This window comes from Oryctolagus cuniculus, chromosome 13, assembly GCF_964237555.1.
Source record: "Oryctolagus cuniculus chromosome 13, mOryCun1.1, whole genome shotgun sequence".
Lineage (NCBI taxonomy): Eukaryota > Metazoa > Chordata > Mammalia > Lagomorpha > Leporidae > Oryctolagus > Oryctolagus cuniculus.
The window spans coordinates 28,598,134-28,618,985 of record NC_091444.1 but is presented as its reverse complement, the minus strand read 5'-3'; the positions used below and the strand labels follow the sequence as shown (position 1 = coordinate 28,618,985).

The following is a 20,852-nucleotide window of genomic DNA, read 5'->3' as shown; positions in this document are numbered from 1 at the left end:
GACCAGTGCTGGCCCCTCACCTGGGCGAAGAGCACCACGAGACTGTCGTGGTCAGGGAACTCAAGGTGCTTAGAGTAGAAGTGATGGAGAGCCGAGATGTCACTCTGAATCAAGTCCTTCTTCTCATTGTCCAGCTTATCTAGATCTGTGGATACACAATCCGTTACTGCTGGTGGAAGACTCCAGATTTCTAGCTATATCCTTTGTTGTTTTTTTTTCACTATGCATGGCATGGAAAACTGGGGGAAATAAAAAACTCACCATGATGAGCCCCGGAGAACACATTGGGTCTGATGAACGGACCCCAGGGAAAAAGAAAGCACCCCATTTTTCCCTCTCCTCCTCCTTATAAGATCAGAAGTCGATCAGGTGCGAAATGTCCACTGGCCATTTGCAGGGAGGTCAGCAATGTGTGCAGGTGACTGGTAATCAGCCTCGGTCTCGTCGGGGCCCCCAGCCCTGGCATCTGTGATGGGCCCTGGCTCGTGTGTCACAATCAAGCCTCCAGACAGCCCCAGATTTAATGCTTTTCCATAAGGACAAAGCAAAGACCTATAACCATGCAGTGAGCCGGCACAGCCAGCAGGAGATGGCTTGGGATGCACTAACCCATCTTGTGAGCTTCCACCTCCCTGTAATTATTTCCTAATAAACCTTGTCTACTTGGAAAGAAAAAACAGTTAAAAGCATTTTTTCTTCAACAGTACACAAGTCAAAACCTAATCACTGAAACACAACATCCCCCGGCCTCCCGCAAGCACAGGCCACCCCTTCCTCCCCGTCCCACCCGATCCACATGCAGCTCCGGGCTGCGGCCGGGCGCACACAGACTTACGGGATTCAAACTCCTCCACAGCCAACAGCTTCTCTGACGGCGTTCTCTCGGGGTGGCTCTTCTGGTTGTTGGGGAAGAAATCACACAGAAAGAGCTGAACACCCAGTGTGCACAGCGGGACTCTCCCTGCTACATGAACGTGAAGAAACAGCAACCATTGTCGAGGAAGCTGAAGGAGAGATCTGCTTGGGTGCTCAGAGTGTGGGCGCCGTGTCCAGACCCAGGGGGTGGTGGCCTCTCTCTGAAACACCTGCCCACCTTGCTCTCAGCACCCTCGGGACACTGTGCACCCAGTAGGCTCGGAAGTGCTTGTTATGGGAACAAGCAGGGCCAGAAAACAACTTTTTTTTTTAGGGCCCTTACTTAAAAGGACCGAGTCTACAGACAAATCATCCTATTTATTATTTCTTGCTCTTAAAAAGGAACAAAAATCAAACCCCCCATCCGTTTTGCACTTTCTTTAAGCATAGGCTAAAATGATCTCGAATTCTGTGTTTCAAAAAGAACACTTTTGGTGGCATCTGTGAGCCCAGATTCACTTTAAACGTGTGGCTGGCTTTGTTCTAGACACCCCAAGAGGAGCTAACAATAGTAAACCCGCTAGGCTTTGAGCACATGAATAAACTTGGTGTTGACAAGAGTTCAAACGCAGAGCTCAGGAGCTGGCCTGAGGCCTCCTCTTTGTAATCTGGCTATTCAATTTGCGGATACAGGTGGTCTGGCTGGGCGCTCACCTCCCTAGTTAACATGTTAGGCTTCCCCTCGGAAGTTTGGTAGCCGGTCTCCCCTAATCCTTTGCAGGCTACTAGAATACCAATGCTCTGGTTTTTTTAATCATCAAGTCCTAGAGAGATGAAAAGATGGTCAGGTACCTTTTCATTTAATAGACTATTACTAGTAGTAGTAATTAAAATACAACTTGAATGGAACTCGCATAAACTCATTCAGCCTGCCCTCCTGGTGCCAAAACATCTCAGTAGTTCTTTTTATTGGGGGGGAAGCAGAAACCTTTCATTCACAGGATGCATGTCTCTAAGATTAATAAGTCACCTTGCCCAGGAAAGCTTTTCATTCAAGAAAGTGCCCCAGCTTCTTCTGAAATCTTCCCACAGCCACTTCAATAGCTTCAGGAAGTCAGTGGGAGAAGAGAAGCAGCCGCAGGCTGGGCTTCCATCCTCCCGAAAGGCAAACCCACGGCAGCCGATGCCTTACTCACCCCTACCCTTTCCTTCAGCCCACCACCCTGCACTCGTTTAAAGATGGCCGATTCTGAGGACCCCAAGGTGAACTTCCCCCAGGACGACAGTTCTGACTTCTCGGTCTCACTCCCCAGGCGGCCCCTGGGTGGCTCTGAGCTGGCCAAGTGGCATTTCGGCAACACCTGACCCAGTCCGAACATAGTGGGACAATGACCTCAGGGCTGGGCAATGTTCTCCTGTTTGTGCAGCCCGGGATCCTCACTCGGCCTGGGGACACATCCGTGCTAATCATTGCAATCACACTTGGCTGAGATGAAGACGAAATGGAACCATTTTTAAGGAGCGAGGGGCTGGCAGATGTATGGAAGTGGTGGATGAGACTTGAGCTTTTTAAGATTCACAGCAGAGAGGCCTCGCTGCCTACCACTCTGCCCAACGTGGCAAGGCCAGACCTCCTGGGGACACACACTTTCTCAGTTCCATGCTGCCCATTTCACAAGGGCAAATCCCATGGCGTTTTCCTCTCCTCTTTTTAGTTCAGGCCTTTGGAGATCAGGTATCTAATTATGCCATCAGGAAGGACTGGCCAGGAGGGGGGACAGCGAGCTTTGCTGGCTGTGTCTCTGGAGAAAACAGTTGTTGGCCATCCTGTTGGCATCAGGGCCACTTCGCTCGTTCCTTCTCCCCTGCCTCCTTGCCTCTCTCTGCTTCTACCTGTTGGTTACTTCTCCCCCCCCTGCATTTGCCATCGTCCTGCTGGTTCTACTCCTTGCCTACCCGTCTGCAGGGAAGAGAGCAAGGAGCCAGAGAAAGGCAGCATACAGATGAGGGCAGGCTGCGCTCTCTCCGCCACAAAGGCAGGAGGGGAAAGATCTCAAAGCTTCTCAGACCAGTGTGGTTCCTGGGAAGCTCTGGTTATTCCTGGTCAGGGCTTTCAGGCCATGTTTTCCTATGTGAGCCTGGCTGTGTTCCTTGCCCAGGGTCCAGCTGCCTGGAGTGAAGTTTTTCCCTGTCCATACAGATAGTGACAGGAATCAGAGACCAGGAATGTCAGACAAGAGATGGTCACCATGGGTCAGCTGCCCCTGGAGGAAAAACACAAAATGAAATGCACCTGAACATAATCCCGCTTCCTCACCTGTTTGGCCAGAATCCTCGCCGTCAGTCTTACAGTCTCAGAGGGATTCCAGTTTTCCCCAAAAACAACCATGGGAGAACACTCTAGCTTGTGCATGGGCCAGTCTTCTTTCTGGGAAGATTGAAAACAATTATCACGCACACACACAGAGCCCCTCGTTCTTCCAAACTTGGGCACCTGTCTGTCATCTGCCTCAGCTGTCAAACTGCAGGGGCCAAGGACCTGGGTATTAGCCGCCCCCTCCCCCGCCCACGCCCCATTCGTGCTCTGCTCCCTCCTGATTCTCTTCTGAATCTACCCTCATGTCAATCCAAACACAGATGAGGGCCTGTCACGACCACTGAAAAGTCTGGAAGGAAAGCAAGGACTGGAAATAAGTAGCAATAATCTATGCAAAGATTCACTTGATTAACAAAAGCAGCAGAACCTGTGTTCCTTTCTATCCCGTTTTGAGGTTCTTGTGCCCCAGGGAGAGGGTGAAGGACACGCACACATCACTGGGTCAGGGGAGGGAGGAGGGTTGGGGGGCTGCGAGACGGGTAAGGTGGGGGAGGAGTGGAGGAGTGGAGGAGCCTTAGAGGCCAGAGAAGAAAGTGATCCCAGGTCTAGGGAGTAAACGGTGATGCCGAGGCTGGTGCCAAGTTTCATGGGAGACAACCGGGCAGTGACCTGGCCTCAGACAGGGCATCGCTGACTGATGAAAACCAGTTTTGGCATCCAGGAGTGAGAGGCTGCTGGGAACAGAAGCTGGACGTGGAACCTGGGAGAAACAGGTGAGGGCCATGGGAGCTGCCTGTGAGCCCGCAGGTGTTCGGGGATGCGCAGACGTGCACTCTCGCGGTGAGATGCATTCCCTCCTGTTCTGCCCGCAGCCACCCCCAGCTCGAAGTGGAGCCGTCCTGGCCCAGCTCCACAACCACTCTCTGACAAACACTTCCCCACTGCCCTCGGAGGAGGTCTCAGTCCTGCCCCCTTCTCGACAGCCCTCCTTCCTGCTGTGCTGCAGCCCGGCCTCTCTCACCATGTCTGCCGCCCCCGCCCACCACCCAGATGCACCTCTGTGCCTTTGGCCCCACGGACTCGCTCAAGGGAGGAGCCAGGGATCCTGTGCAGCAACGCAGTCATGTCAGTTCTCAATGCAGAACCGTCTAATGGCAGACGGTGAGGTCCCAAAGATGGCCTGCGAGGCCCCACAGGCTGGGCACTCCCTCCGTGACTCCACCCTCCGCGTGGGCCGCAGCAGTGTCCTGGACATCCCCTGAGCACTGCCAGCCAAGCTCCAGACCTCCAGCACGTGTGGTCTTCTGGCTGGCACGCTCCCTCCCTCCCTCTTCCTCTCCACGCCTGGCTCCAAAGTCACCTTCTCAGGACCCCAGCTGTGATCACCCTGACAAAAGTGACACTGTCCCCACCGCTATCCCTTGCCTTATTTTCTCACTGCTAGAAATGGCACATATTTGTCAGTGTATGGCTTGGTATCTACCTACCCCCAATAAAATAAAGGATCCAGAACTACTACGTGTGCCTGACACTTACAAAGCACTCAATAAAGCTGCCGAATGAAAGATGTCGCCCTGCCCCTTCAGCCCAAGAAGGAAGGACCCAGTGTCACCTTGTGATTAACGCAGTAAGGTGGCACAGCCCCTTGGCTCAAGGTCTGTCCCAGGAGTTCCGCGGAGTTAAATGATGCCGCGGTGCCGAATGTAACTAAGGGCAGGGAGAGAAAGAAACAAGAGAAGCTCAAGGGGGAAGAGGCTGTTTACAGCCAGAGCCTATAATGAGAGCACAGTGCTGAGGCAGGTGGGTCTGGCTCCCTGCAGACCCATCGTCCCCCACCATACACACCCCTGCAGAGTGAAGAGGGAGACACAGACAGGGTCCCGGGACACCCGAGGGAAACGGGGAGCACTGTGACCCCAGGAGCTCTAAGAAATGTCCACTTTACGACACCATCTCTGTCCCTGAGGGGTCTTTAAGCTGCTGTTTTTATGAACTGTGGGTGATGCTTTGATGTTGACCAACACCGATAAACTCCTGGAGAAAGAACTTAAATGTTAACATTTGTTAATATAATTTGTTCATTATTTATGAACACAATTTATTGCTGCAACTAATTTGAAATTTATGAAAATAAATTTTGAAAAGTTTAATATATAAATCACAGTAAGAGAAGCACAGCCACAATGATAATCAGAAAAATTATAATATGCCGTAATAAGTTATTTAAAACTTAAAAAACAATTCATGTATTTGTGTTTTCCTCAAAGACTTGAGAGATACATTCCTATAAACTTTCCTTTTGGATCTGGAAAGAAGTCAAACAGACTCTGGAGAACGACAGAGGATTTTCAAAAGCATAACCACTGACAACTGTAATTTCAGTAGCTTTTGTAGATGTTCTCTTTCCTGGAGCCTTAGTATGGTATTTAGCAACTGGTTTTCAACTACTGACTTAGTGAATGCCCTATTCTCTATATGTGATGGACACCCCTAATTTCTTAGTCTGTTTGGGCTGTTCTAGCAGGGTAGCCATAAATAACAGAAATTTGTCATAATTCTAGTGGCTGGCAAGTCCAAGTTCATGCCACCGTCAGATTCAGTGTGTGACTAATTTGAAATCAATGTGACTCTAGAATACACAGCACCTGCAGATACTGATGTAAACGTCCTCCAAGGGAAGGGAACCCAACTATAAGGCAGTTGCTGGGGGAAAAGTGGAGTGCATGCCGGGCTGGGCCGCAGGGAACCCGCACGCAACCCGCACGCCCGTCCCGCTCTGCAGCCACGAGTGCCAAGCCGGCCTCTTAATCCCTGTGCGTCTGCCTCCTGGGCTGTAAATAACATGATCCCTAAGTCACTTAACAGGTCCAGAGCTCAGAGTCTGTGAGTTTACACCTTCGAACGGTGATGATCAGACACAAAGTCTGAAGACAGCTAGCAGATGCAGCACCTTCAAAGAGGGACAATCAGGCACCTGTGCAAACACGCAGGGTGCTGTGGGGATCCAATAAGCTCAAGCACAAGCAGCACTGAGAACAGTGCCTGGCACACGCAGTGGGGCACCTCCAACACAGGCTGCAGCTGTCCGCTGACTGGTTCATTTCTTCATTCATTCATTCATTCAACAAGCAGAGCAACTGGCCCCAGAGGCAGGGATCGGGGATAAAGCCTCTGCCTACAAGTAGTTTATGGCCACATGAGAACACAGAGGGGAGAAAGAGCAACTGTAATTAGCTCCAGTGCAGCACCAGGCACTGAAGTCAGATAGCTGGGGAGGCTGCAGGAAAGACTCACACAACCTTCATGGGGCGGGGGAGGGGGACACTTACCACTGTAACAATGTTTCACTTTTCTTTTCTTTTTGTGAGGACTGAGCAGTAAATACCACAATGACACCAGCTGCACAGCTTTAATACTTTTAAAACGAAAGAGGCACCTGGGCTTTTAGCCTGGAGTTCAGACAGTGATGACGCTCACGTTCCACATCAGGGTTCCTGGGCTTGGTCCCTGGCTGTCTCCTGACTCCAGCTTCCTGCTCAAGCTGACGCTAAGAGGCACTGGTGATGGCTCAAGTGAATGGACACCTGCTGGCTGTGTGAGCGACCTGAATAGGGTTCCCAGCTCCCCGCTTTCCCATCCCAGTCCCAGCGCTGACAGCACCTGGGGAGTGAACCAGAGGACAGGAGCTCTGTCTCTGTGCTCCTCAAACTTAAATACATACATACATACTCAGGATGTGAGGAAAAGTCTCTGGTAGAAAAGTCACAAAGGTCTGAGGCATCGTTCAGAGAGACGGTCCACGTATCTTAAAGGACCAGACACAGGCTGCTTGCCCTGATTTTATTCAGAAAAAAATTTAAGTCACCTGATTGGAAAAATTGGGAAAAAAAAATTAGGCTAACCTGATGAATAGGGATGAATGTTATTTAGCAGTTTTATTTTCAAATATAGCAGTTCTGTTGTAAACAGAGAGGTTCTGTAACTCTTTACTTTTTTTTTTTTTTTTTTGACAGGCAGAGTGGACAGTGAGAGAGAGAGAGAGAGAGAGAGAGAGAGAAAGGTCTTCCTTTGCCGTTGGTTCACCCTCCAATGGCCGCCGCGGCCAGTGTGCTGCGGCCGGCGCACCGCGCTGATCCGATGGCAGGAGCCAGGAGCCAGGTGCTTTTCCTGGTCTCCCATGGGGTGCAGGGCCCAAGCACTTGGGCCATCCTCCACTGCACCCCCTGGCCACAGCAGAGAGCTGGCCTGGAAGAGGGGCAACCGGGACAGAATCCGGCGCCCTGACCGGGACTAGAACCCGGTGTGCCGGCGCTGCTAGGCGGAGGATTAGCCTAGTGAGCCGCAGCGCCGGCCTACTCTTTACTGCTTTTTTAAAAACGTTATCAGTTTTTCTAAAAATTATTCATTTTTCTTCAAAATTCAAGCTATTATTCATGCCTTGATTACAATGCCTCTAAAATTGTATGCAGGGGCAGCACTGCTGTGCAGTAGCTTAATCCTCCAAGTGTGGCGCCTGCATCCCATACGGGCACCGGTTCTAGTCCTGGCTGCTCCTCTTCTGATCCAGCTCTCTGCTGTGGCCTGGGAAAGCAGTACAAGATGGCCTAAGTCCTTCGGCCCCTGCACCTGCGTGGGAGACCCAGAAGAAGCTCTTTGCTTCTGGCTTCAGATCGCCTCAGCTCTGGCTGCTGCAGGCATTCTGGGAGTGAACTAGCAGGTGGAAGGCCTTTCTGTCTTTCCCTCTCCCTGTCTGTAACTCTACCTCTCAAATAAATACATAAATCTCTAAAAAAATTGTTTATGTAAAGTGGAATCCCATTTTCCAGAAAAACAATATAGACATATACGTTGAGTCTTCAAGAAGGTCATGGAAAATGAGTAATTCTTTGCATTGATGTAAACTTAAATAAATAAATAAATAAATACATTTTTTAAAATTATTTGAAAGGCAGAGTGATTGGGGCGGGGGGGAGACAAAAAGAAAAAAATATGTTCCATCTGTTGGTTCACTTCCCAAGTGGAGTGGCTGGGCTGTGACAGGCCAAAGCCAGGAGCCAGGAACTCCATCCTGGTGTTCCATATGGGTGCAGGGACCCAAGCACTTGGGCCATCCTCCACTGCTTTCCTAGATGCACTGGCAAGGAACTGGATCAAAGGCGGAACAAGCAGGACTCAAACCAGTGCGCACATACATACAGGATGCTGGTGTTCCAAGTGGCATCTGCAGTCACAACACTGGTCTCTAAACTTACTTTTTCACTCCTTTTTTCCCAGTAAGCGTGTAAGTACTCTCACACATGCACACAAAAGGGTGCAGAAAGACACACAGCCAAGCATTTGCCCTAGTGGTTTTCTCTGGAGACACGACTATGGACACTTGTTCTGCTCTTTTCCTAGTCTGTGCCTCCTGCACTTTCTGTAAGGAGCACAGATTTGTTTGTGTTATGCACTTAAGCCATCTAATCTACAGAAATGAAAGGTACAGCAATTTTTTGCACGGATGGTCCTCTTTTTAAACTTCTAATTCATTTTTGGCCAAGGCAGCAACTGCTGTGCGTGACTTTCATTTCTGTGCGAGGACAAGTATGCTTAAAGATGCACAAAGGCTTGCAAAACTGGCACACCAGCGTTCCCAAACACTAGGAGAACAGAGCGATGGTTATGGCATGCTGCTTCCTGCTAGCAAACGACACACTGCTATTATGGTTTGCGTGACAGGCTGGGTGTTCTCCTGATGCCCGCGGACTGGGGGCTTGGTGCTCAAAGTCTTCTGGTTAACGGCTGATGGATTAAAGGTGGGAGCTGGTCTAATCATGGCATCTGGGTGGGCCCTGTGGGAGGTCTCCAGGTCACTGTAGTTTGTCCTCCCCTCCAAGGCTGTTCTCCCCAGGGGGTTGGCTGTGAACGCTGAGTCGGCTCCTCTACTTCCTGGATTTGTTCCTCTGCAGACACCAGACTAACAGGACGGTGAACCTGACCCGGGACGGTGAACCTCCAAAACCGTGAGTCCTAAACTGCCTTCCTCCTGGCTCCTCTGCGGTACCTGCTATGCAGTGAGAAAAGCTCAGTGGTGCAGCTGCCCTCCAGCACCAGGGGACTGGACTCTCCTTGTAGAAGCCCCCTTTCTACCTAGTCCAGCATTGGTTCTTCTGTTAGCCTCATGCAGCTTCCCAAATGGTGTACTCTGTACAGGTGAGATTTCCTACAGTGTGGAAGAGCTAGCAGTCCTCTCAGGATGTCTGCCTTGCACTGCCACCATCTGAGAGGAAGAGTGCAAACCCAATCCCCTGCTGAGTCACCTCCCTCCCGTTGCAGGCAAGGGTGGCCTGCTGAGCCATGCGCAGTGAGAGTGAGCACACACTCAGCCACCCACACACACTTCCAGGGATGACGCTCAGCATTTACAGAAAAAGGGTGGCCCCAAGTTTAAGATGCTTCCCAAGGTGGGCTGAGTGCGAACTTCCCCAGGACTGAGCCTGGGACTAAGGCTGCAGTCAGGGTCTGGCAGGCCCTTAACAGGCTCCGTCTGCGCTTCAGTTACTTCCAACTCCAAGACCAAGGTCTAGAATTTCCCCACCTTCTCAGCCACACGTTCCTGCCATTGCTTCTCTCCTATCAGGACACAACCCCTCTCACCTGCCACACTCTCAGCCCCACCATTATTACAAAACACAGAAAGCTGTTTCCTTTGTTAAATAAATTCTAGGATCTTCCACCACACGATGATTACTCTATCTGGCAACTTTCTAAAGCTGTTCTCTCGTACATACCGAGGTCCAATTTAATGAAGTCTGGATGAATAACGGACTTAGCTTTCCAGGCATGGTTATAAAAATAAATACAGTTCATTAAAACACACAGGTTACAAAACAGCAAACCTAACTAAAAAGGAATTTCTACTTCTTTCATATTTCCTGCCCTGACCCTTTCATGCAGCATTAATTAAAATCTTTCCTCTGGCACCATCACACTGAGCCAAGTGAACCAGGAGGGTTGTCATCCAGACAAGACAGAACCAACCAGAACCAAACAGAGCAAAACCCTAAGGCGCTGCAGATACGGAGGAGGTGGGGAGATCAGCCTTGGCGACCAGGCGCCCTGGGGAAGAGGACACCCCCAGGGAAGGACCATGGGCTGGGTTATCCTGGGGACACTGCTGGCCGAGACTCCGCCTTGTCCACCCACAGGTCCGCAGCTCAGTGACCTTTCTGTTGACCACAGTCCGGTTGGTCCCTCAAGGCTACACCCCCTAGAGAGGCTGTGGCTCTGCTAATTTGTGATATCTGCCTCTCTCAGAAGGCCAGCCACTCCTCTGTCTCACACATTCCCACAGGGCCATGGGCACTATGATAAGGTGGTGAAAGCCCTCCTCCCAGTTCCCCCACTGTTGACCTTGGGGAGTCACGAAACCACTTGGGAACTGTGTTCTTATCCACGAGAGGCCAAGCCCAGATAACCTCCTTTCCAAGGCCACGGGTGGCTGTGTGTGCTGCTGCACGGTGCGATCCATCTGCTGACTGCACGTGAGCGAGCCGAGTCTGGACAGTTGGGGGGGGGGGCACTCAGCCACCTCCCCTCGCGGCTGCCTCTTCTCCAGCAGGGCCTCCACGCTGATCCCGTCCAAACATTCCCTTAGGCTGAACCCTGAATACACTTTCATCTGGAAAGAGCGTTCCGGGTTCCTCCCTCATGATCTGCAGTAGCACGCCCTTGTGCCACCCTTCAGTTCTGGGTACTTGCTTGATGAAGCTTTTGTGCCAGGTCATTCCATTCCAGTAGTGATGGATGAAAACCCTTAGCGGTCAGATGAAACTACTGGAATAGACACGTTAAACCCAGCTGCGTCTCTAGAAACCTCTGGGACCTGCAGCTGTGTCACTGCTCGCCACCAAGGAGGCATTCTGGTCCCAGACAGCTACCAGAAGCACAGAACAACAGAATACAGGAGTATTCCCCAGCGCTCGGGCTGCTGAGCCAGGAGCGGGGCAAATGCCCCACCAGGAAGGCGGCAGGCAGCAGGCTGCAGCACCAGAACCCTGTAGCTCCTTCCTTCTCCCTGGGATTCCTTGCTACCCAAGAGACTGCCTCATCACGATGTGACCAACGTCCGGTTCCTCTTCAGGGGGAGAGGAACAGCCGAGGTGCTCCCTGCGAAGTGACCGCCGACCCACTACGTACAGGCTGGGGTACCTGGGTAATGTGAGCCTCCCCCAGGAAAGGCACCTTCCACGTGCACTCACAGATGAGGCTCCTGAGTCTGCAGATCTGGGGAGTCACCACGGGCACCTCATCTCCACCTGAGTGGCCCAGACAATTCATCAGAGTACCGCCACCTGCTGCAGCCCTACAAACTGCGGCCCAGTGGGCACCAGGAGACACAGAGGGCGCCACAGGCTGGGCATTCTGAGGGTCTCCAGGCAGGAACTAACCACTCATGGCTACTCGGAGGAGTTGAGGCTGACACTGGAATACACCCCACTCACCTGGGGTACGTTAGTGCTCCCAAGTTCCTTGGATCCAACCATTCCTTCGGGTTAAAAAACCCTTAAATCAAGTATGCCATTTTCTTTATTCTTTGCATAAAACTAGCTGCAGCCCAGCCTGACTCGCACCAACTCAACTCTACTAAGGACCGTGATGCTATTATCCGCAGTAACCCTTCACACTCATACACAGTACCAGAGTTTGTAACGGACTTTCAAATCCGCTGTCACTTGGCCCTGCGACTCATCATGATGGGCACACTGCCCTCAGATTATAGTGGAGCAACTGAGACTCAGAGAGGCCCTGTGACTTGCTAAGCCCCTAGACTAGCAAGCAGCAGCTCTGGGACCCGCAGCTGGGCCCCTGTCCTCCTGCTATTCCCCGTTACGGCATCTGAATGCCAGCCATGTGGTTTACTGAGCTTACATCTAAAACACCAGGATGGAATGAGCTCAGCTTTCTGCAAGTGTCTAACACAGAAATGGCTAAGGTATCTGGCACGCCTGGCACCAAACCGCAAATTGCCAGGGCTGGCCGGTGTCTAAGTGCCGCAGCAATCTAACTGCAGAAGATCCCATCCATGACTGGCAGGAGCCAAGGAAGACCTCCCCTCCTCCAAACAAGGCACACCCTCCGAAAGTTCCAGGGCAAGCCCCATGCCCGCTCTCGCCATCGCACGGGCTGCCCGCAGAGGGAGACACATGGGACCGCGTGCAGAGTCTTCAGGGCCACCCGAAGACTGGTGTCTCCATGTGCCTCACAGTGGCTGGGGGCAGCTGTCCCAGGAGCTCTGCCAGCAGAGGGGACAGCGGGCTCAGTCATGTCTCCCATGGCTGTTGATGTTCTCCGAGGCCTTTCAGGGGCCAACAGCACAGGCAGGTAAGAGAGGGAAACACGAACGAGGGGCTGTCACCAGACGGGGCTGGGGGAGGCGGTGGGCCGTCACTTAGCGCCAGTAATAGCGAATACAGGGGTCAGGTCAGAAAGTTTAGAAAACCCTACAAGCCTATTAAAGACTGTAAAAGGGGGCTGGCATGTGGCACAGTGGGTTAAGCTGCCACCCGCAACGCCGGCATCCCAGTGGAGCACTGGCTTGAGTCTCGGCTGCTTCACTTCCAATCCAGCATTCCTGTTAGGCTCGGGAAGGCGGTGAATGACGGCTCAAGTCCTCGGGTCCCTGTCACTCACACATGTGGGAAACCTAAACAGAGTTCCAAGCTCCTGGCTTCGGCCTCGCCCAGCCCTGACCAACTGTCATTTGGGAGTGAACCAGTAAATGAAAGATCTCTCTCTGTGTGTCTAATTCTGCCTTTCAAATAAATAAATCTTTATTAAAAAAAAAAAAAAAGACTGTAAAAGGTTCTGAAGGAAGTAAAGGGACCACATGCCCCTGCCAACTGTATGCACATGGGAAGTGTGTTCTGGGGACCCCTACAAACACCAGTCTGAGAAAGCTCCGTCCCTCAAAAGGCCCACCAGGAGTTCCTGCCACAGCTACCCACTTCCCTCCCCACCGCCTCGCCAGGAGGGCAAGTAGGGGGGACTCCTGTGCAACCCACCCCCAGCTGCAGCCCAGGCTCTGCCCCCTGCACACACTCAGAGCAGCCACCCTCTGGCTGCCCAACAGCCGTGCCAGGGGCTCACCACGGTCCACAATCAAGCTGGGTGCAAACAGCTCAAGGCCATGGCAGCTGTAAAGAGGGACTTCTAAAAACGCAGCCTACGACAGTAATGATTTTTTAAATGTTCGGGATAGCACTTGAATGCTTTTCATTTTCATCTCTGCATTCTCCATTTGGTGCTGACAGCCTAGGCAGCAAAGTGTCCACCCTGGTAACTCAGCTGCCTGCACCTGACATGGTCCTCACCTGTCTTTCCCACCTGCACTTTCTTTTGCTCCTATATGTGGCCCCAACTGTCACTGAGCTGTCAACCCTGGGGCGGCACACACGAGGGGATCCACCTCAACCTCCTCTGCCACAACCCAGGTCTCCAGCTCTGGCCGTGAGGGCGCTGTGGGGTCCCAGTGTCCTGAGAGGTCGGGCCCTCCTGGCCAGCTGGCCCAGCACCTACCTGACAGTCCACGTCGCAGTAAAAGGCCTGCTTGCACCTTCCGCATTTGGACAGTCCTTCTTTCCTTGAAAACAGAAAGGGCACGGTAGTGGCACGAGCAGACCCGTGCAGCTGCACACGTTGTCATGCACTCATCACGGGAGCCACGTGGTTGGGTAGCAGGGCTGAGACGCACCTTGCCTCTCTCTCCCACTGCTCAGTGGCACCTGCCCACACTGGAGGGGCCGGAGTCAGCCCTTGAGGAGCAGTGAGTCCCACAGTACACGCGTCAGCACGACCATACCCCACCACGAGAAGGACACTGGGAGATGCCGGACACAGGCCCTGACGTAGGGACCGGCCTGGGACACCAAGGCCACATGTCGGGATTTTCTTCCCTGCTAAAGGAGGGTAGAAATAAAACCACCTTGGTGGTGGGACCCCATGCACACAAAACGTTGGGGTGCATGTAACCCTGGTGGCAAGCACTGCAGAAGGTGGAATCCGGGATTCCGATACAATTCAAATGCTGAACAGGACACTAAACTCAAACATAATGCAACTGCGCAAAGACCCATGGTCGTAAATACAGCGTCCCTGGCTCAGAATGGTTTGCACACACACTGTGTCAGTGCACCACTGAGCGGCTCCACCGCCGCTCATAGATGGCTCTGAGCGCTGGCGGGGCTCTCACTTTGCCGTGTCCAGTAGAGGACGGGGCGGTGTTGCTTCCAGCTGGTTGGTGTGAGTATGTGTGCTGCCTGAGACACGCCGAGGCTCTTCCACACGCGTGGAGTCACCTAGTTAAACCACACACGACAAAACTCTCCACTTCTTTTTTTAAAGCCGGTAACACCCACACTGTGGAAGTCGGGGTGCATGATCTGTGAAACCTGCAGCTGAATTTGAGCCCTGGAGACGCTGACCTGGTGAGGGGCCTTGCTGCAGCCACAGCCGCCGCAGGGCCGCCTCCTGTGCAGCCCAGCAGAGCCGACGGGCGGGGCTGGCGCTTCGGGATTCGGATATATATACACTGTCACGCTGCTTCTTGTCAGTGAGTGGCAGTCACCACACTCCGCCCACGGAATCAAGAGTTTTCCAAAAATGCTACTGTTGGAACGCAACAGACAGCCTTGCAGCTTTCCCGACAGCACTTGGATTCTGAGAAGCAGACTGAGGCTGTGTGGGAGGAAAAGCACGTCTCGGGCTTGAGACATAAATAAATCTTCAAGTGGCACACCTCAGCAGTTCAGAGGGGAGCCCACTGATTGGCCCGAGTCTCTTCTCTGGCCTGCCACTTGCCCTCCCTCCAAAAGAAACTGGCCGCTGCTCTTAGGGCAGGACAGAAGGGGCGCCGTGAAGTGACTAGCCAGCAAGTGCTGAGCAACACGTGCTGGGAAGAAGTGCCACGGGCCGGCCGACCAGGCCAGGCCGGGAAATCTCTAAATTCTCTCTAAACATAGGTGTGTTTGGAAATGGATATGGGGTGAGGACATCCCACCTCCAGAACCCGTCTAGCTGAAATCGTTATTTTCCAGTATTTGTCCTTGTAAGGGGATAGGCTGCAGACCCTGCTGAGAAACTGAATGAAGCTACCTGAGGACCCTCCTCCTTCCTCATCCCCCCCCCCCCCAAAACCCACAACTGCTCAAGGGCTCCTGGGCCATCTAAAGTCCCTACTCAGACTGCTGCAGGAGTTTCTGAAACCAGAATCTGACCCCTGGTGGAGAGGATTGGGGGATGGCCACCTTTTAAAATGCACAGCCCAGCTCCAAATCATACGAAAAGCAGCAGGGGTCATGTAGGTCTTCTAGAAGATTTCAGCCTCAACACAACATTCCAGGGAAAGAAAGGGCTACTGGGCGGGCGCTTAGGGAAGTGAGAAAGCACTCTCCTGGGATTTCTCCCATGCAGTGACCTTCCCCAAGGCTGAGCCTCCCTGGAACCAGCCCGTCACGAAGTCCACAGCTAGGAAGGTCCTTCCAGGGAGGTGAAAACCATCTCCAAGATGACTCTAGGACACGGCTGCTTTCCCCTGCAGTGTTCTGCCATCTGCACTGTGAATGAGCCTGGATGAAGGTCAGGTACCTGAGCACTACGCAGAGCCCTGGCCCCGGTGCCCAGGAGTCTTCTTTGCCGCCGTGCCCCAGCAGGGAGGGGAGACCCAGCTGTGCTAAGGATGCTCCTGACAAGCAGGAGTGAACATCACCATTGGTCGCCCTCCACTCTAAGTATCTCACTTCCACATTCTAGGATGAAACGGAAGAAATGCAGAGGGCGTTTCAGCTTCACGCTGCAGTCTGCTGGCCGCCTCACGGAAAGGCACTTGTGGGCTTGGTGGCACTGTGCATGGAACTGGCCACTTTCTTCTTGGAATACCATCTTTTTTATTTTTTTAAAAAGATTTATTGATTTATCTGAAACAGTTACACAGAGAGAGAAGGAGAGGCAGGGAGAAAGACAGCGAGAGAGGTCTTCCATCCACTGGCTCACTCCCCAGTTGGCCGCAACGGCTGGAGCTGCACCGATCCGAAGCCAGGAGCCAGGAGCTTCTTCCAGGTCTCCCACATGGGCACAGGGGCCCAAGGACTTGGGCCATTTTCTACTGCTTTCCCATGCCACAGCAGAGAGCTGGATCGGAAGTGGAGTAGTGGGGACTTGAACCAGTGCCCATATGGGATGTCGGCTCCATCCCCAGATTTTTTTTTTTTTTTTTTTTTTTTTTGCATCAAAGAACAGCTTGAGTCGTTATTCAGCTTGAGCATCTGGCAGCTACATTATTGAAAAGAATGAACTGGGCCTGTTGCTTTCAGGGAAACAGTATTTGTTTCCTATGATAAAATCTGAGTTTTCAAGCAAAAATCATAATTTTGGAAAACATGTATCTGCCATCCTGTGATTGACACCATCTCAATACTTCAGAGTTTTGGTTTGAGATGGGTGGTGATTTTTTTTAAAAAAAGATTTATTATTTATTTGAAAGGCAGGGTTACAGAGAAGCAGAGGTAAAGAGAAAAGAGAAGTCTTCCTTCTTCTGGCTCACTCCCCATATGGCCACCGTGGCTGGACTTGACCGATCTGAACCCAGGAACCAAGAGCTTCTTCAGGTATCCCACATGGGCGTAGGGGCCCAAGGAGTTGGACCATCTTCCACTGCCTGCTGCTTTTCCAGGTCATAGTGAAGAGCTGGATTGGAAGAGGGGCAGCTGGGATTCAAACCGGCGCCCATATGGGATACCAGCACTGCAGGTGGCGGCTTTACCCACTATGCCACAGTGCCAGCCCGGGGTGACAATTAAAAAAAAAAAAAAAAAAAAAGATTGGCCAGCGCCACGGCTCATTTGGCTAATCCTCTGCCTGCGGCGCCGGCACACTGGATTCTAGTCCCGGTCAGGGTGCCGGATTCTGTCCAGGTTGCCCCTCTTCCAGTCCCTCTCTGATGTGGCCTGGAAGTGCAGTGGAGGATGGCCCAAGTTCTTGGGCCCTGCACCCACATGGGAGACCAGGAGAAGCACCTGGCTCCTGGCTTCAGATTAGCGCGGTGCGCCAGCGGCAGCACACTGGCCATGGCAGCCATTGGAGGGTGATCCAACGGCAAAAGAAGACCTTTCTCTCTGTCTCTCTCACTGTCCACTCTGCCTGTCAAAAAAAAAAAAGATTTATTCATTTGAAAGGCAGAGTGACAGAGAAAAAAGAGGAGACAGATATCTTTCATCTAGTGGTTCACTCCTTGAATGCCGGTAATAGCCACACATCTGCCAGGCCAAAGCCAGAAACCAGAACTCCATCTGTGTGACCCACATGGGTGGTAGGAACCCAAGCACCATCATCTGCTGCCCTCCCTAGTGCATTAGCAGGGAGCTGGATTGGAAGCAGAGGAGCTGCGAATTGAAACTAGTGCTCTGATACAGGATGCAGGTGCCCCAGGCAGCAGCTTAACCCACTGTGCCTCAATGCCCACCCTGGAGGTGATATTAACTACTGATTTTTATAAATGGTTGATGAACTGACTCAACAATGTTAGAAGATCTGCATTAATTTAGTGAGCCAATATTTTCCAAGTGGCCAGTTATAGTGTTACAAAAGGCACAGCTAATAGAGTCATTGAAGGTAGAAGATAAGTCAAAGGATTTGAATGTAGCAGATATATGAAGTTCACTGAAATGGCTTCAGATTCCACACTGCACCTGGCTTGTAAGATGGTCTCATTTAAGGGCCAGAACTGTGGCCCAGCGGGTTACAGCCCCGGTCTGCAGTGTTAGCATCCCAAATGGGCGCTGGTCGGAGTCCCGGCTGTTCCACTTCCAATCCAGCTCTCTGCTGTGGCCTGGGAAAGCAGCAGAGATGGCCCAAGTCCTTGGGTCTCTGTACCTATGTGGGAGATCTGGAAGAAGCTCCTGGCTCCTGGCTTGGGATCGGCGCATCTCCTGCCATTGTGGCCACCTGGGGAGTGAACCAGCGGGTGGAAGACCTCTCTCTCTCCCTCTCTCTCAGCCTCTGCTTCTCCGTAACTCTACCTTTCAAATAAATAAATAAATAAATAAATAAATTTTTAAAAAGGATGGTCTCATTTATTTAATATTCAATTAAACACAGTATTTCCATTTGACTGAAAAGCCTACCAAAATATCCTTCTTTTTCCAATTACATATCTGTGGGAAGCTGGGTCTTTGCCATGTTCTTCAACCCAAACAATGCAACACCACAGATTAAATCCAAAAGCATACTTGAGAATCCAGTAGCTTTCTGCAGATCTGGACACTGAAGAAATTTGTAAAAATGTAAAACTATACTGAAACTCTAATTTTTCTGCTTTGTAAAATATCTTTCATCAAAACACTAACATCCAGAATCTATAAAGAGCTCAAGAAATTCAACAACACCAAAACAAACAATCCAGTTAAGAAATGGGCAAAAGACTTGAACAGGCATTTTTCAAAAGAGAAAATCCAAATGGCCAACATGCACTTGAGAAAATGCTCAAGATCACTAGCCATCAGGGAAACGCAAATCAAAACCACACTGAGGTTTTACCTCACTCCAGTTAGAATGGCTCTCATACAAATGCTGGTGAGGATGGGGGGGGGGGGCAGGGGAAGGTACCCTAATCCACTGTTGGTGGGAGTGTAAACTGGTGCAGCCACGATGGAAGACAGTATGAAGATACCTCAGAAATCTGAATATAGACCTACCATATGATCCAGCCATCCCACTCCTGGGAATTTACCCAAACCAAAAAGAAATCAGCATATGAAAGAGTTATCTGTACCCCCATGTTCATTGCAGCACAATTCACAATAACTAAAATATGGAAGCAACCCAGATATCCATCAACTGTTGACTAGATGAAGAAATTACGGTATATATACACTACTACCTAGCTGTAAAAACAAAACAAAAAATAAAAGAAATTCTGTCTTTTGCAATAAATAGTACATTAAAGTCACTTTGCTTCAAAGCTGCAATGGGGAGGAACCCAGGATCATTTTTCAAAATGGGATCTGGGGTGGGAAGCATCCCACAAAGCATCCCCAGCCAAAGATGACACAAAGATCCATCACTTGAAACAGATGGGAAGGAAACGAGGGCTGACATTTATTTACTTTGCAGAACAAGTTCCTCCCTGCCATGCAGGCACATAAACCCACGGAGGTCTCAGGCAGAGGAACTAGGCAAGGCTGAGCCAGACCTTGCTGTCTAAGAACGTGATGGCGGAACACAACAAAAGGCTGGGGTGGGCGGGTCATGCAGTGGTCAAGATGCCTTTTGGGCCGTCCACATCCCACTCTCGAGTGCCTCGGTCAAGTGTGGACTCTGCTTTCCATTCCAGCTTCCTGCTCATACGCACCCTGGGAGGCAGCAGGTAATGGCTCCAGTAGTGACGTCCCTAAGACCCACATGCCAGACCAGCATTCACTTCCTGGCTGCCAGCCCAGTACAAGCATTTGGGAAGTGACCCACCAGATGGAAGATCTGTGTCTGTCCCTGTGTCTCGCTGCCCTTGATGTCAATTTTTAAAATCCAAAAATGAAAACAAAACAGTTGAAAGGCCTTGCCTGACTCTTGGGCAAATTTCACTGGTTGCTCACTGAGTCAGCTACCTGCTTCCGTGTGAATTCTCTTATATCACACAGGTCCCGCTGAGCCCACCACCTGGCCCTCAGAGTGAGGACAGACCGGGACAGCTGTGACAGCTGCCGCTACTCACAGGAAACAACCTAAGGACCTGCACTGCTCTGACTAGCAGTCGATGAGTGGGGAGGGAGCTCCATATGAACACCCAAGACAGGGGCTTCAGTCCTTCCTTGAGCCAGGGAGAGATGCAGACTCATCATGAGCCTCATGACTGACACACTCAGCTCCACCCCTGTTTGTGCTTGAGACAATGAGTGAGGAGGAGTTCCTGCCAGTGCAGGACCATTGCTGGCTGAAGGGGCACAGTCAGAGAAAAAAACTTTAGATGGCCTATCCACTTTCACCTAGGATTCTGCAAGGCGTCTGCAATCAACTCTGGCCCTGCAGGAGAAGCAACGTGCAGGATCGTGCCTTCGCAGCGCCACCTGATCTGGACTGTCCTGGAGGTTTGGGCAAGACAGTGCAAAACAAAGACAACAAAATGTCCCTCAAATTAAAAAACAAAAAAAAAGAAAAAAAAAGGGGGGGGTACTAAAATAGCCCCCAGAGGAATGGGACTACACAGAAAGCTAAAAGCATCACCAAAACCTCTCTCACAATGGTCCTCAACCTTGGCTGCCTGGGCAAGGCACCTAGCAGGCTAGAGCTGCAGGCCTGGGGGCCCTCTTCTCTCTGAGAAGCCAGTTGCAGGAGCACCTCTTCCAGAGAGCAAAGGCCAGGCACTGAGTGCACCAGGTGTGCAGCTGTCTTGATGATGAATGTTTACGAACATTAAGGTGGCTGCGTGTTTTCTACAAGCCAGGTGTGGCTTTCTCTGCACTTCTTCCGGAGTCCCGGTACTTAGGCTCCCTTGCCTGCCTGCCTCTGATCCCTTTTTCTTTCAGCGTTTGCTGTTCGTGGGACCGCGGGCAGGTTATTAAACTCTTTCTGAACCTTGTTTCCTCCACTGTTAAGATGAAGATGTCACTTCTACCTCGTTGGTTTGCTAGGAAAATTAATCAAGAAAATT

The 20,852-nt window shown here is 51.4% G+C and overlaps 1 protein-coding gene across 1 annotated transcript in view; it reads right to left on the bottom strand.

The window, feature by feature from the left end:
- SMYD2 (SET and MYND domain containing 2) overlaps nt 1–20,852 on the bottom strand; it is a 62,017-nt gene that overhangs the window by 24,034 nt on the left and 17,131 nt on the right. Inside the window, exons 2-5 of the mRNA XM_002717406.5 lie at nt 13,730–13,793; nt 3,173–3,283; nt 836–896; nt 21–145 (exon numbers count right to left, since the gene is read on the bottom strand). Coding sequence (XP_002717452.3) covers nt 21–145; nt 836–896; nt 3,173–3,283; nt 13,730–13,793 — 361 coding nt within the window. The remainder of the gene's footprint in view (nt 1–20; nt 146–835; nt 897–3,172; nt 3,284–13,729; nt 13,794–20,852) is intronic.